The 17,646-nt window shown below is 47.1% G+C and overlaps 1 protein-coding gene across 1 annotated transcript; it reads left to right on the top strand.

The window, feature by feature from the left end:
* The first annotated feature begins 11,801 nt into the window (after positions 1-11,801).
* On the top strand, positions 11,802-13,174 carry LOC146209792 (uncharacterized). The gene is made up of 2 exons (XM_084603789.1): positions 11,802-11,966; positions 12,770-13,174. The coding sequence occupies exons 1-2, from the start codon at positions 11,869-11,871 to the stop codon at positions 13,134-13,136; spliced, it is 465 nt and encodes a 154-aa protein (XP_084459915.1). The 5' UTR covers positions 11,802-11,868; the 3' UTR covers positions 13,137-13,174.
* Positions 13,175-17,646: the final 4,472 nt, after the last annotated feature.

Genomic DNA, 17,646 nt, shown 5'->3' with positions numbered 1-17,646 from the left:
CACAGGGGTTGCGGGTACTGCTCCACAACTGAATTCGAGTTAACGGCCATCAACGAGGCCCATTAACTCTACACCAAGAAAGAGATTGTATCATCCACATCTACACCGGCACTCAAGAGGCGGTAAAAACTCTGAAAGCCCGTTCTGACAAGACCACCGTGCAACACCACATAAAACAACACTGCCGCTACTTACAAGAGACTTCGCAAGTCTCCGTACGGATTCACAGGACATCTGGACAAATACCTGAACAGGAATGCCCACGAGGCCGCTGCCGCGCAGCTAGAAGACCGCCGGCATAGCCTTAATGTAGGTGCGTCCAACTCGCACCACCCTTACCGTTCTCCATCCCCCCCCCCCCCCACCCATCATACAGGACTCTGTCATCGCACGGCTTAAACATGAGTGGAGGAGTTTGTTGCGGGACCTTCTCCCCGATATTACTCCTCCGATCCCTTCTGGCCTCTCTTGTCCTGCCCAAGTTCTAATTCACAAGGCGCGAGCCGGTGCAGCGTACACACCGGGCATCCTGAGTCAATGGCGCCGAACCAGCATCGGCTGCCTCAACTGTCCTACTGACTCCGTTGACCTGCAGCACTTGGTCTGGACCTGTCCTGGCATGGCGAGCCTGCACGCCCTCTCTCCATCTGCTCACCACATCCAGACATACGAAGACAGGACAGCCCCCAGTAGTACCCTGCTAGACTTCAAGTCGGAGTCTGGCACCCTCAAGCTCACCTAACCCACCCGATTCCTTTCTAGGCCTCAGATCAATCTTATGAATAAAGATTTCTGAATGAATTAATGGCGTGGTTCCGGTTTCTAAATGGTAGAGTCCTTTACTTCTTTCTCGTCTCTGGTTGTCTACCAGCAGGTTAAACTACGGTTGTTGCATAGATGTCTCTCAACGCAACATAAAAGTAACATACATTTCTTGAAGGCAAGAATTGATTACGGTAAAGGTAATTGGATAGTGTAATCGTTGTCATACCGTCTCCTCCTGGCTTTGTTCACGGCTGTGTTTGCGGCTATTAAATATAAAAAACATCACATTATGCAACCCAAAGGGGAACACATCCCTGGAAAGATGTTAGTAATCGTGAATTTAAAAAAAATAAAAAAATTGCGCTCACAGGATTCGTACACATGTTTTAGTACTGACCAAGAAGTTTTAATTCATTTCGCAAGAGAAGCTTTTTTTTCTTTAGCATGGGTATTTATTACACGCCTTTGAATGCAGGAAAGAACCATATAAATTATGTGCAAAGTAATCAGCCTATAGAGGAACTAGTCTAATTAAAGTACACAACGTAACCCCACACAACTACAACCCGTCGTAGCACAACTTCATTAAAAAGGCGGCAAGGAAAAACAACACATCAATAATGGGAGCCAGTCTGGTTGATAGTCAGCATTTTCGTAAGTGTCTCTCATCTGGTGCGAGACCTCGCCGAGATGAGTACTAGGGGAAACAAGAGGCTCAGCATACATGTCCAAAATGCGCATTTTCCACACATTATGCTGTCCAAAAAGGAAAATCATATCAAAGGGTTCATGATCACGTTTGGTGCCATTTAGTTAACGCATGCTGTTGAGTATTGAAAATAAAATCTTTCTTCAGTGTTCTTTGTGGAACCGCCCAAAATAAATATCACCCTTGCAGGCAAAAACACAGTGTTGAATGGTTTCAGATGTATCACTTAGCCAACAATTACCAGGAGAAACAAAACTATTTTTTGTGGAGCCACGCTTTAACCGGCAGAACTTCGGTATGAAAATTAAAGAAAAACGTTTTAGTACAAGGCGAGGTCGGCATTTTACGTACTCTTTTCAACACATCATGTCCCATACAATTAGAATAGAGAGAAGAATATAATGGAAGCGGAAACAACATAGATATCAATGCTTTGTATAAAATTTTCCTTGAAACCCAGAAAAAGTACTCATAAAAAAGCGAACTGCCAGAAAACATTGAATCGTAAATTGCTTTAATAAAACCGAATAACAAAAGCCGAACGATAAAATTCAAACAGACCACTAAGTTGGGAAGAAGGTGCAGAAAGTTAGTTTACAGGGATGCTCTGATAATTGGATGGGAGCTATTACTGAAAAGGAAGACACGGGCAACTAACTGCCTGACAGCGGTGTGTCAAACCTAGACCGCGAGCGGAAACAGGCCTGAATAGGTAATTGCGCCGCATTGGCTCAAAACTGGAGGCCCATATGAACGTCGCATACGTTCGGTGAAAACTTTTCATGTAAATCCTCTGCGCAATTGAGTACCTGCAAAAAAAGAAAATAAATTCTTGTTGCCAGGAACATGTTACAGGCCTGCGCTCGACCGAAAATTGATACGCGGTGTGGAAAAAAAGTCTGAGCATAGCCTTGAAGAGCCGGGACCCACTCTTTCCAGTAACGCCCACTAGACTAGGGGGATACGAGACCATTCAATTCCAGCATAATGAGTCGACATTTCTCCTCGTCAACCCAACCACAGACTCGAACTTTTAGAGCTATTCATTTCACCGCCACAGGCAGTGCCACTCTGCTCAATAGTGGTTATATTTTGTCAATGATGGGTTTATCAGTGTAGAAAAACACCAAATCATCGGCGTATGCAATCACTTTGACTTCCTTGCTAAAGGCAACATAACCACGGATATTATTGTTTCCCAGTACACTCAACGTCGCTCTAGGTAGAGGGCAAAGTGTAGCGGTGACAGGAAAGCCTTGCTTCACGGATGATCGAAATGGCACAGGCTCTGAGAGGTAACCATTAACAATCAAGTGAGTCGAACAGTTGTCGCAACAACGTTGCACCCTTTTACGTACGGTTGATCCAACATTTACACGCTCGAGAAGAGAAAACAGGAAGGAATATTGGACGCGATCAAATGTCTTCGCAAAGTCAGAATGGAGAAGAGCAAGCTTCTCATAAGAACCAGAACATGATTATCAAATTGTACGTGCAAGTAGTATGTTATTTCTTTGCGCGAAATTACAGCATGAATTAGCAAGCCGTGCAGCCGAGAGACGCACAATAATGACGTACTCACCGTCATTAAAAATTGTAGAGGGCATATACCTAATGTGAACGCCATATATCGGAACTATACATGTCGGCGGTACGAATCACTAACGGTTATCCTCAAGCTTAAGTAACAGCTGAATGCCAAATAAGAAGCGTAATGGCAAAATCGCCTCTAGTTCATATAGAGAGACACGCTTTCGTGATCGTTCCTCTGTCACATCATGAGCATTTTTTCCGACAAGTTTTTCCAAATCTGGGTTACGGCGACGCTTTTCCCACAAAACGTACATACGCCATCGTGTAATACGCATTGCAGGTATTGTAATACGCATTGCGAAACCTAACCAGGGGGTTAGGTTTCGAAGACACTGCCCAGGTAGCACAGAATGTGGGCCCCAGTAGGTCCGATGTAGGCAAGTGGGGCTGGGGCAACCATCATAAAACCTGCATCGGTCCCCGATGGGGCAAATGTGGGCAAGCCCCATTTGGGCTTGCCCCTGCTCCTCCTGCATGGGTCCCATAGCGGCGTTTCTTGGGCTAATGCAGAGCACAGTCCTGCATCCAGACTACAAGGGTCCCTTGCCGGATATTTGAGGGCAATCCAACCTAAATGTGGGCTTTTTATGGGAGAGCCCTCATAGATCCGAAGTGAGGCCGCCCCCATTAAATCTTTGTGGGACCAACATCGGCCGTAGTGGGGCAAGAAAACGGACATACCCACATGCTGCCCAAATCGGCCCCTTGTAGGTTACTTGAGGGCAGGTGAAATATGAATAAGGGCTCAATTTGGGCAAGCCCTCGTGAAGCCCAAATGAGGCAGCCTTAGCTAAACCGCTTTAGGTCCCACATAGGCTGTAATGGGGCTGGAAGGCGGGCGTGCCCGCATGGTACTAAAATCGGTCCTTTGGGGGGGCTTTTTGAAGGCCCGTGCAACAGCAGGTGGGCTCTAGGTTCAAAAACAACGTCCAGCCCAATTGGGGCTGCCCACATAAAACTGCTTTATATCCCACATGGGCCGTAATGAGGCTGGAAGGCGGGAGGGCCCGCATGATACCAAAATTGGTCCCTTGTGGGGAATTCGAAGGCACGTGCAATAGCAAGTGGGCTTAGGTTCAAAACCAACACCCAGCCCAATTGGGGCTGCCCACACAAAACCGCTGTAGGTCCCACATCGGCCCTAATGGGGCTAGAAGGCGTACGTGCAATTGCGTAATCATTGTTTCTAACTTTTATTTGCATTAGATGTTGCCCTAAATTACCGTTATAGATGATTTGTATAACAGTTGTGGCCATGTTTAGTCGATTAGAAATTTACATGGCTTTAGTTCTCGCGCTCGTGCAAATTGCGCTACAAATACTAAAACAAACTGATTGCTAACTGTTCCCTCTTATGTGGTTGCTTTGGACCGCCTGCAACTCGCAGTACAATATTACTGTTCAGAACACACATCTCCATAGCCTGAACAAGATGTACATGAAGTCATTTCGGCTAGATGAATGTTATGAATTATTGTAAAATTTAATATTGCGGCTGTTTAGAAAGTGCAGACATGTATGAAGTAATTACTTAATTATGTGCCTAAATATTGATTGGGAAAACTTGGACTAGGGCTTTCCATTAATTTCCTACGTCGGACCCCTATGAGAATAATATGGGCAAGCCCAAGTGTGGCTACCGCTATAGAACCCACATTGGTCCTATGTCATTTTCTGAGGGGCTAACTGAAATAAAAAAAAAATGTTCCTCCAAAGCGGCTGCCCAAATCGGTCCAAAGTAGGACCATCGCGGGGAGTTGGCGGGATGTGCCTTTTTAACAATGCCGGAAAAATGTGGGCAGCCCCGCAAGGGCTGCCTGCATCGGCCCCTAGTGGGGCCAATTGGGGCTTTGTCGACAGCCCGCTTCGGGCCTACGTCGGCCCCTCTTGCAGCACCCACATTGAGCCCACCGGGGCTGTCCTGCATTGCCTACATCGGGCCCACCGGGGCCCACCCTTCATAGCCCACTTTGTGCTACCTGGGTGCTGAGAGTTCCCAATTCCCAGTTTTCCGAATTTCATGCGATAAAGACGATTTTATCTTCTTGCCTTTCAAGGTACAGGCTTTCGATTAATTATAAAGGAGCCTCACAAAGCAGCATCGAAGCAAATTTTGTAAATATTGCGTTTTCCATGCAGTGAAGGTATTGGCCATGGTGTAATTACTGCCTGAGTGAAAGCCGTTTTATAGGCGAACAAGGTGTTGGAACCTGTTGAAGAGTAGTGCATAAAGCGCTTTCCTAACCATGTCTAGTGCATCACTTTTAACGCAAACACACGCTTTTTCGATTACAAATGCGCAGTAATCTTCTATGTATTTGTAAGGCGCCGGTTGTGTACGATTCGTGAAAGGCTGCGGACATAGATCAAATACAATTTAAAAAATTGAACATCATGAAAACTTCCACTTACGAAGCCGATGAAAATTCCTCTGCACTATTTTTGCTGTTCTTTTTACAGAAACTCCTAGCAAACGGCTCGAAACCTCTTTACTGTGCGTGATTAAGTTCAGATATCTTCCTGTTTTCACGATAACCGGTTCTGTTATGCTTTGCCTGGGAAAGACGACCAAGTAAGCCAAGAACGTCCTTTTATACGCGTTCTGAAGACGCCAGGCTGTCTGCTGCTTTCTAGATTAACTCGAGGGCACGCACCAAAGCTCGGATCACGTTCCCAAGTTTTTTGGTTGAACGTGTTTCACTACCATACGCGATTATGAACGTATGCACGTGTACTCAAGCCCCTGACACTAAAATAGACACGCAGCCACCGTTTGATAACTCCATCCGCGTTATGCTGCGAGGAGCTCGTTGAGTCACCGACAACACAACTAGGCGTAAGAAGTTGCGTCTGAAAAGAAAACCGCTATGCAGCACCATGTTGCTACCACCGTGTAGCGAATTAGCTTCCCGTCGCGAGCACGCTGACACGCACGCGACTAGCATGTGGCAAACAACGTGGGCTTCCCCGTTTATCAGTCTCTTGTGCTCGTGCTCCGAAAGGGCTCCATTGCAGCGCCTTGCCCTTAGGGGTTAGCGGCGTCACCCCTATGAACGGAGCTGATTTTTGGCATCTGCTTTGAGTCACGTCAAGAGAGCGTATGCCTTTCTAGATTGCATAATTATCCAGCCATTACATCATTCGTTGAAACGGATGCGCAAACAAGACTGTGTTTCTGTTGAAGGCTTCGGGTGTTCACCAGAGTTGCGCCAGAGATACCGTTCTTGGAGATCGGCCCCACTGCAGAGAAGTCCGGAAGCTGCGTACGTACTCTCAGGAAGGAAAACGAGCTTAAAGGACACTGGCAGAGTTAAGAATGAAAGACGGTCGAGGTTGAGTTTTTATCGAATTAAATTTTAATGACGTTCACATATTAAATCTCGAGAGATGACTCGACATATGCCTAACAACTCGACAATATCACGAAGTAAAACTCCTTATTAAATGGGACAAGGTGAAAGAAATGCGTTTGTCTTGCGTTTGTGATAGCCATCGGCGACCACTAACAAAAGCCTTAAAACCTATTATTTTATCGAACTAGTTGACTGGTGTATTCAATAAAGCCTTATTCTGCAATTAGGTAACAAGGTGCAAGGAATTGATTTTTAGGCGGTAAATTAATTTCTTTTGCTTCTGATCGGAATTACGTGCCCTTTAAATGCCGAGTGTTTTTTTCTGCGTTCCGTGGGAAATTTTGTCAGATTATCGCTCCTTCATCAGAAGATAGTAAGCATTCAATCTGATCGAGCAGGGTACTACAACATTCTGTCTCGCCGAAGTGCAGTTTACTGAAACAAAATATACTACAATAACATACATGCGACACCTAAAATGACGTGCTCGACTTACTACTTGTAGGTGACTGCGGTTATTGATATTGCTGCGTAGTTTATATGGGTCAAAAGAACTTTCTTCAAAGCTTTAGTTCCTGGGGACCTTATGACGTGCTGAAAGTCCGTATGTTGTGTTTGACCACAATCTAATTTTCGCTCCTTTAACAGCCTGCTCCGAACGTCTTCCTTATGGCATAGCTTTCTATGAAAGTTGTTCAGAAAAAGAAGTCGTCATGTGCTTTGGAAATTCCGCTGCCTTGAGACTTTCTTCTCGTTGTATAAAGCTCCCAACCAGAAATGGCAAGTTCCTTATTAAAGGCAGCATGCTTCTTAAAGGAAGTATATTGCTTTCGTTTCGAGCATATTGTGGTATTTCTTTTGTTTACAAGCTTTGAATTGCAGCAGCTGTAAGACAGCAATACCTCCTTAGCTTAGGGGCGCACTTCTTAAAAAGTGTTAAGCGATGCCGAACCATTTATCGAGACGACCATATTTTAGCTAAGAGCGCAATAGTTTCAGAAATATATATTGTTACGGACGAACGAGGAAGAAGAGCACAGTGACTGGGCAGGAGCGCGCGTGCTAGGCCCGCTCACAGATTCTATAAACGTCATCTCACGATCATCGACCATCTTCTTTCCTCCCTCTGTTTTCCTGTTGTCATCGCTTGCCGCCACGTAACATTTGGTTGGAGGTGCGGCGCACGTTATGCACATCCTCGCCTTGGAGCGTCGACGCCATCATCTGTAAACCGGGACCATCAACCGAGGGCCCATGGACATCATCGAGCAGCTTCGCCCAGCCCTTCAAGCCCAGACCTGATCAACTACCATCGCCCAGCCCGGACCTGAAGACAAGGAGAAAAGTCAGACCAATCAGAACCGAGACGAAGGACCCGAATGACCCGAAGGAACCGATTGACACGAACACTCAACCCCCGCCCAAGCTGCCCGACGTGACCTCGAGCCATCGGTCCCATGGACTCTGGTGGCGGATGGTTGACAGCTCCAGGATCAGACATCATACCGGCAAGCCGTTCTATTCTTACTTCTTCCTCTTCTTCAAGCATCTAGACACGCCCATCATCAAGCCATGGAATCATCATCGGTAAACTTCCTCGACTACGATTGGGACGATCGCTCGGTGGCCCGGGTCATGTTATTGACGAAGGAGGAAGAAGAGGGCAGTGGCGTGGGCAGGAGCGCGCGCACTAGGCCCGCTCACAGATTCATTAAACGTCATTTCACGACCATCGAGCATCTTCTTTCTGTCCTCTGTTCTCCTGTTGTCATCGCTTGCTGCCACGTAACAATATATATAAATGGTAGTCCGCAGATAATAACGGTAATCCGGTTAACTGTAATACCTTGACCTAGCGTCGATTGTAGTTGGTAGTACGCTTAGTTTTTGCCACCCGATAAAACGCCTTTGAAAAATCTAATATTATTCGGTCTGTTTGTTTCGCACGCAGAAGGAACCCACCGCCAAGGATCAGCCATGGCACACAGGCTACCGGAATTCGAAGACGAAAAAGATAAGTGGCAGCCGTACCTTGTCAAGGTTCAAGCTTATTTCGAAAGAATGATCTGATAGACGATGCTAAGAAAAGAGCCCTGCTGGTAGCGGCGCTTGGAACAAGGACAATAGAAATTTTGAACGCGAAGGTAGCACCGCGAAAGCTTAACGACCTTACCTGCAAAGAAGTTGTGGAGACGCTAAGCAGCTACTACGACCCGGTACCGAATGAAATCTCTGAAAGTTTCAAGTTTTTTCATCGCTGCCAGCAAGAAGGGGAATCTGTACATGCATTCATTGTGGCAATACGGCATATGGCACACAATTGCAATTTTGGAACGATGCTAGACAGAATGATAAGGGACCGTATTGTGTGTGGTGTCAGATCCAAGAATCTGCAGAAGCAGCTGTTAGCGAAGAAAAATCTGAATCTCGAAGAAGCCGAGGCTCTTGCCCTCGCCGCAGAGAACGCTGAACGCGATTCGCAAGGGATTGTTACTGACCAAGAACAAGCGAGATTGCTAAAGCTCTCTGGCCAATACGAATCGCGCACGAAGTCACAGGGCGTGCAACAATGCAAATGTTGCGGTAAGCATGGTCATAATACAAAGGCTTGTCGACTAATCAAGCGCAAATATTTTAAGTGTGCACGGCCAGGGCATTTAGCGCGAATGTGGGCGGCAAATGAGACAAGCAGGACGCTAGCACTAACAGCACAGACGCCAGAAACCGAAGAGAGTGATAGTAGCGCGTCCCAAATCTGGTCCTTGACCACCACGCGCTCTCTTTTACCCTCCCATCAGAAAATCGTTTACATGGAATGGCATCGAAATAATGATGGATATTGATACCGGCTCCCCTGTTTGCGTCATTCCCAAAAGCATTTACCAAGTGCACTCCCATCAATGGCCGCAGCTGCAAAAGTCGGAAGTACAGCTTTCATGCTATCTCGGAAAGTTGCCACTCCTCGGTACACTGGCCATGCCAGTTTCCTATGAAGGTACCACAGTACAATGCAGTCTGACGGTTTTAGACTGCAATGGCCCCAGTCTTTGCGGTCGGGACCTGCTGAAAAAATTGACAGAAGAACGCATTCAGGTGCTGACCATGTATTCGAAGCCTTCCGTATCAAAGCAAGCCAGGGAGGACGTGCCGATGCTGCTCCAGAAAAACTGCGACCTGTTCACTGAAAGCGCTGGTCTCATGAAAGGTCCGCCAGCCCGACTGCACATCAAGGCCGGAGCAAACCCCAAGTTCTTTAAGGCAAGGAAAATTCCTTTTGCACCTCGTGATAAAGTGTCTAAAGAGCTTGACAGATTTGTCTCGGCTGGCATAATATCACCAGTTCCTCATTCTGAATGGGCAACGCCCATCGTGCCAGTCTTGAAGAAGGACGGAACTCCTATTTGGGTTTGCTCGGTACGGTGGCTCCGCAAGGGACAAAACGACAGAAGAGATTAAGAAAGCGGGCTGTTCTGACTAGCATCTACCGCCCCCAGGAGCCGAGCAGCCTAGCGATTAGCGGCGCATGCTTTTTCAATGGGCGTCATGTTGAACGCGGCACTAGCTTGAGAGAGCCTATGATACTATTACTACTACTACTACTACTGCTAAATAATAATAATAATAAATCAATCAATCTTCATTTATAGTGCGCAGGAACAACCATGGGCTCTTCGGGCTGCAGCACAAAATAAAAAAAGAAACAAAAATGAAACTGAGACGAAACGTATCACGGAAAGTAAGCAATCAATGAGTAGCATCACGTATATACACAGTGAGAGAATTTCTGAGCACACCAGGAAAGAAAATAATAATAATAATAATAATAATATAATCACACAGTAATGTTTCTTTGCTAAATTAAAACTGCGAAGATAATATTTAGATAGTTAATTCGGCCGTTACCCACAGACAATTCAGTGCCAACTTCGTGAAACGAGTCTTCCTTTATACTACTACTACTACTAATAATAATAATGTCGCTTTGGGACGTTAAACCCCGCAAACCAAACCAATAATAATAATAATAATAATAATAATAATAATGATGATGCTGATGACGATGATGATACTAATAATAATAATAGTAATAGTAGTAGTAGTATTATAGGCTCTCTCAAGGTAGTGCCGCGTTCAACATGACGCCCATTGAAAAAGCATGCGCCGCTAATCGCTAGGCTGCTCGGCTCCTGGGGGCGGTAAATGCTAGTCGGAACAGCCCGCTTTCTTCGTCTCTTCTCTCTCTTTGTCCCTTGCGGAGCCACCGTACCGAGCAAACCCATATACGCGGACGGAACAGCGCGCATTTGCGGGGACTTTAAGATTACACTAAACCCTGTGTGCGAGGTTGAGCAGTACCCCTCGTCTGTCATAGACGACATTTTTGCAAATCTATGTGGAGGAAAAAAATTCACTACTTTAGACCTTCGCGATGCTTACAATCAGGTTGAGCTAGATGAAGACTCGCGGAAATTAGCAGTGATAAACACACACAAGGGGCTCTTTTGCTACAACAGGTTACCGTTTGGCATCGCATCAGCGCCAGCGATATTCCAGCGAAAGATTGAATCGGTGCTGCAAGGACTAAAAGGAACTCAGGCTTATCTAGACGATGTCCTGGTAGCCGAGAGCAGCGATGCTGATAACGCAAATTTGCAAGCGGTGTTACAGCGTTTCCGCGAGAACGGTATCAAACTTCGTTATGACAAGTGCAAGTTTGGCGAACACTCGGTGACGTATCTTGGTCATAGTATTGATGTTGAAGGGCTACACCCCCTCGAGAAGCACGTGGATGCAATCAGGCTAGCCCCTTTACCGCGAAATGTTGCCGAGTTGCAATCCTTTGTGGGAATGGTTACATTTTACAAGTTTTTGCCAAATCTTTCCACTATGCTTGCACCCCTGTACAGCCTTCTTGAAAAAGGTGCGAAATGGGTTTGGCACGAAAAAGAAGACGCGGCATTTAAGAAGGCCAAGGACGCTTTGTGTTCAGCCCCAGTGCTAATGTACTTTAATCCGCAGCTGGAGTTGATGTTGGAATGCGATGCTTCACCTTACGGTGTCGGTGCTGCCCTTTTCCACCGAATAAATGGTGAAGACAGGCCAATTGGCTTCCGATCACGGACGCTCACCTCAGCTGAGAGAAACTACTCCCAAATTGAGCGAGAGGCTTTAGCCCTGGTGTTTGGCGTGACACGGTTTCGCGATTACCTGTTCGGCCGGGAGTTCACGCTTGTAACGGACCACCGCCCCTTATTAGGTCTACTCCGACAGGATCGTCAAACTTCTATCATGGCTGCCGCCCGAATTCAGCGCTGGGCGCTTTTGCTAGGGGCATACAAGTACAAGCTAATTTGTAAACCTGGAAAACACATGCTAATTTCTGACGCTCTAAGCCGTTTGCCTCAATCGCTGCAGGAGCCGCAAGCGGAAACAGAAGATCTGTCGGAAATGGTGCTTATAATCGACGAATGGGACCCACCAGCGGTTTCCCACCAAGAGATTCAAGCGCTCACAGCAGCTGACGGGCTTTTGCAAGAGGTATGCAGGTACGTGACAAGCGGATGGCCCTCCGTCGTAGAAGGTGACAGCAGGGAAGTGGCGGAATTCCGGAAAAGGAGACAGGAGTGTCTGTGGAGAAGGGGCTGTTGTACTGGGGGCATCGTGTGGTGATACCAAGTGCGGCGCGTGAGAAACTGTTGACGATGCTACACGAGTCTCATCAGGGTGCGTCAACCATGAAGACAAGGGCGAGGGCTAAGTTTTGGTGGCCCGGTTTAGATCAAGATATTTGTAGATTGGTCTCTAATTGTCGAAGCTGTGTGCAGGCTTTGCCCATGCCCCCTAGGAATCCTGTCAGCTGGCCGATTTCAAGAGAGAGGTGGTCACGCCTGCATGCAGACTATGCAGGGCCTATTGGAAACAAAATGTTGTAGGTAATTGTCAATGCACACAGCAATTGGATAGAAGCTATTCCAGTATCTCGAGCAACCGCTAAAGCCACTGCCGATTGCATGAGAACTTTGTTTAGCAGGTTTGGATTGCCCCGCACCATAGTTACCTACAACGGTACACCCTTTACTGGGTTAGAGTTTGCGGTATTCCTACAGAAAAATGGAATCGAGCATATTTGTACCCCGCCTTATCACCCCCAGAGCAATGGTCTTGCGGAACGGGCCGTAAGAACAGTCAAGAAGGGCTTGAAGAAAATGCCGGGCGTGGAGTTGACAACTGCTCCGGCGAGAATTCTTTGTAACTACAGAAATTCGCCACAAGCTTCAGGCTCTACTCTGTCCGAACTTCTTCTGGGATATCGTTTGCGTTCAAAATAAGATATGTGTTTTCCTCTCAGGATCTACAAAATGCCCAAGCATTCAGAGACTGATTCCGCCAGTTGGTACTTCACCCCGGGAGACGCAGTCCACGTGCGCAACTACGGCGTAGGAGAAAAGTGGACACCAGGCAAAGTGAAATCGACGAGTGGTGTCCATCTAGTCACTGTGGCTACTGACGACGGATTCGTCCGACGTCATGTCGACCAGATCCGAAAACGCTCATCAGACACCGACGGAAGCAGTGAAGTATCAAGTCCTGCAGAATCGCCTCCTGCGACCTTAGGGGCCCCGACAAACGAGGCTCACGACCTTCCCGAAGGGCCTGTTCCTGAGCTACGCCGGTCCACAAGAACTAGAAAGCCAGAGGAGCGCTATGGCTATTAGGGGAAGGAAATGCTGCTGACAACAATGCTGCAGATAACCAGCGCATGCGTTGATAGTCTCTCTTTCCTTGTTCCCCTCCTTTCTTTCCTTCTCTATATATTTCCGAGCCGGAAATAAAGCGTTGTCCTTTCGCTCTGTGAATCTGCCTGGTTTTCATCGCGTAGCTGCCGGCCTTTGGCCGGTAGATCGCAACACTCACCAAGACCGAACTTGCCTGTAATTCCGGATATTTCTTCACTCCCCTCCTTAGCATTCCAGTCTCCTATGAAAAAAGGACGTCTGATGATGGACTGCGGTCTAAAAGGCATTGCCGGTCAGCATAAAATCTCTCAACATCAACTTCGTCAGCAGTAGTGGTTTGTGCATATACTTGGATAACTGTTATGTTGAAAGGGTGACCTTGGATACGACGTGAAATCATTTGGTCGTTTTTTTGGATGTACCCTAGAACTGCTTTGCCCATTCTTCTGTTTACTATAAGAGCGACCCTCATTCCTTTTCTTGGATTCGTGCCCACAATAAAAGACATAATGGTCGCCGCAATTAAATTCTCCCATTCTGGTCCACTTGAGCTCGCTGATTCCCACGATATCAATGTTCAATCTGTCCATTTCTCGCTTGACGACATCCAGTTTACCTTGCGTCACAGATCTTACATTCCATGTTGCTATGTGATATATCTCCTTGCAACATCGGACTTTCCGGTCGCTTCCCGACACATCAAGAACTGAGCATCCTTTTGGCTTTAGCCCAGCCGCTGCATTCCTTCCTGGAGCTACTAGTAATCGCCCTTTGTTCATCCCCAGTAACATGTGGGGCGCCTTCCAACCTGGGAGGCTCATCTTGCGGCACCATATCATTAATGCTAATGTGACTGGTCATAGGGTTTTCTTGGAAGGAAATACTGGAGTGCGTTGCCATTACCTTCTCCAGTGAATCACATTTTGTCAGAACTCTCTGTCGTAACTTGTCTATCTTGGGTGGCCCTACACAGCAGAGCTCACGACTTCATCGAGTTTCGCAAGCCCCTCCGCCACGACAAGGCAGTGATCCATGAAAGGGAATTTGAAAGTACCAAAGGCTGAAAGGGGTAAACAAGAAGTGAATTAAGCAACTAGAAACAACCAATAGCAGCATCCGTGCTATCGCATTACTCCAATGCAGATTCTGCAGCGCTCTTTAATTTTATGCCAGTGGTGTAGATTGTGCGTATGGCATGTGTGTACAGTGTCTTCTGCGGCAGTGTAGCTCATGTCAAGTAAACAGCCACACGTGTTCTGTATTGTTGGACAGCCTGTGAATTATAAATTGCACTGGCCTAAGAGCACGCCCTAATTGATTATAGTAATTAGGCAATTGTGATTAAAGATACAATTTACACCCCGACTGCAAGTAATATATCGTTAGATAAATTACGTAGGGTATAATTGCACTGTACTATTTGCATATCTTACTTAAGCCACCTTTAATTAGTTATTACTGATTAAAATTTGAAATTTACACTACATGAATTAAGATATCGTTGGTTAGCTTATATCGGCTATATATACACTGAACTAGATGCAGATTTCAATTGTTTACCGTTACCGTTAATCAGATAAAGAAATAAAAATGAACTTTATGTTAGAACGTCGATATATCAGGATAGCTTATATCCTATTAGGTTTGAGGCTCGTGCCCGGGTATCACACCGCTAACGCCAGTTGTTACATGCGGCTCGCGGCCCCTCGGTAGCGTTTGCCTGACGGCTCCGTGGCTCGGCAGACGGCATCAACGGTCCCAGCAAAGACGAGGCGTCTTCTAACGAAACAACCTTTACTACAACATCATGAAGGAACGGACAGAGAAGCTGACCCGGAGAAAATACAGACACTCTCACACAGCTGGTGTCTAGCGTCGTGCCAACGGCGCGTCAAAGTAGTCTGTCTCAGCGGAGTCGGCCGCTGCTTTTTATAGGTTTGCCAGTTCACAGGGAAAGCGAGAGACCTGCATGTCCCGACACGATACGATGACTCAATCGCAGGTGGCGCGACCACATCTCCTCCACCTCCTGCAGACGGGCGAGTGCGACGCACTCTCCCTCGAGCTCCGGGCTTGGCCGGCGTTTGCACACACACGCAAGCACACACATTTGGCGCGTGGCAGGATCACGTCGAGACTTGCCCGCGGGAGGAAGCGTTGGGCAGCCGACGGCGCCGAAATGGCCGATCCGCTTCGCGGTTCTGCCTGTTGCTATGCGGTGGCCGCGTCAGCTGACACATTTTTCGGTGACGAAACGTAACAGACTGCCCCGCCAGGGAAGGGAGATCCCGAAGGGCAGGGGACTGCATCCGCTCTCCGGAGGGATTGGGATGTTGCTGCCAGCCGGGGTCGTCCGATTCTGTTTCTCTTGAGCCAGTCAGCCTGAAGAATTCCTTGGCAAGTCCTGGTTCCCAAGGCGCTCTGCACCTTGTCTTCAGGAGAGTTTTCTGATAACCCACAACGTCACAACTACGCTAAAAACTCAACCGGTCAGCCAGCAACCACGGCACAACCTTCACTAAGTTATGCCAAACTATTTCCCTCTTATGCCCCCATCTATATTAAAGGGAAGGTCAGCAGCACTTGGAAGGCGTCCACAAATTTGAAAATCGCGCTTTCAAAAACACCATTCTCAAACAAACATAATACAATGCAATCTGTTCAAAATCCTATGCCAGGAAGAAAAACATCAACTAGTGAATACAGGCTTCTACTCACGTTAGGGGCTCCGATTTAAGCCATCGGCGTTACCGTTGAGGTCACCCTTTTCACTAAAGCTTCGGCTGTCCGATTCACGGAACAACCGTACCTTCCTGTTTCTGTGCAAAGAACCACATGAGGATTAATCACTCACTTTCCTGACAACCTATCCCTCTCCTTACGGGTTGCGCACCAGTCACGCATTTTCTTTGCACGGGCGCATTTGTACCTTTGGGATAGTCGCTTTCTTTTTCGCTTCAACTTGCACCATTCTTTCTCGCGCCTGCCTTTCCGCTTTTTTCTACGGCAGTATAGGCAACCTGCAGTGGCCAGGCGGCGCTAGTGGAGCGCAGCGTTCAGCGCCGCCAACGGCGGCGCCGAGTAATCTGAGTAGGCTGGCGCGGTCGGGTTGCGTTCGCGTTGTACGGCTAGAAGCATCTCGGCTCTCATTTTCTGCAGTTTTAAGGCAATCGAATGTCTTGAGAGCTACTTCCGAAAACCAATACTGACGAAAGGACACCGCCTGTTGGAGAATGCTCATGTTTAAAACGTGAACGGTGTCGACGTCACCGCGAAGTGCGCGCCGCTCGCGACGGAACACCCGCGCGCACAGCTTTGAATGTCGCGTGAGTAGACGGAATTTTTTTTAACGAAATTTATTCTCTCAGGGCATTAGTCGGATATGTGATGATGAATTAAGAAATAATTAAATGAATGAAAAATGTTGTAAACGTAGCTTTTCATTCACCTATTGCGTTCACACCTCATACCCAAACATTGAAAGTGCAGAGAGAACCTGAGAAGAGATTGATCGCCGTTTCTTCTTTTTTTTTTTTTGTTCTTGCTGTTTGATTACAGCAGCATAATAATTTCCTCGCGGTTTTGCTTTAAAGTTTAGTACCATGACGAACACTTTTGTTCGTGGTGCACCTTTCGACAGTGCTGCGGAAGTTACAGGAGGCATGGTGCGGTACCCGCTACGGATGTCGTGGCGATTGCAAGCACTGTGCGGTTGTAGCGTGCGTCATCAACGATAACTGTGCGTGCCGGGGGCGGGGAGTAGGGGGCCTCCTACACCGTTGGAAAAATAAAGCCCTTAACAACAACAATAACTGGCATGCATTTTGTATCTTCGTACCTCAAGCTTGGGGAAAGCCGGCGGGAAATGCTGGCACTCAACGGCAAAGCTTTCGTAACGGAGGTCGTTAAGGGTTAGAATTTTTTACTGTTGTTACTAATGATGAAATATTCTATCGTCTGAGACAAGAGACTCTTGAGTAGCTTGAGCAGTCGGTGAAAGAAATATTTGGCGCGGAACAATAGAACGAAGTTCCATTCTCAGCGTCCAGTCCGGTATCACGGGCCTCTATACACTCCGCCACTTCAACTTTTTCAGCACCTTAAGAACTAATTTACAGATAAATATGCTTATTGAAATCTGTAATTGGAAGTTTTGAAGATATTTTGGCTTTGTGGTTCTGAATAGACACCGCATTAGAAATCCGGTTCACAGATCCACGAACATTTTTTTTTTTATTTCGCCTCCGTTGAAATGCGGCTGGAATACGATGCTGCGGCTGCACGGCTTTGTTGATTTTCTGGACGTATGCCACTCGATCTTGTACAGCATATGGGCCTAGTGCGCTGGTATGGAGGCGCCACTGCTCCGGAACAAGTAGCGCCACCTCCCGCCGGCGCACCCATATTGACCCTACCCATATGTGGTATGTCTGCTCGTCGAAGAGAGGCGGCCCCAAGCAAAAAAAAGTGTGTGGCAAAACGTAGGGCC

This window comes from Amblyomma maculatum, chromosome 1, assembly GCF_055883805.1.
Source record: "Amblyomma maculatum isolate TAMU_Amacu chromosome 1, ASM5588380v1, whole genome shotgun sequence".
Taxonomy (NCBI): domain Eukaryota; kingdom Metazoa; phylum Arthropoda; class Arachnida; order Ixodida; family Ixodidae; genus Amblyomma; species Amblyomma maculatum.
The sequence above is the reverse complement of the archived record's forward strand: the minus strand, read 5'-3'. Positions and strand labels throughout refer to the sequence as shown.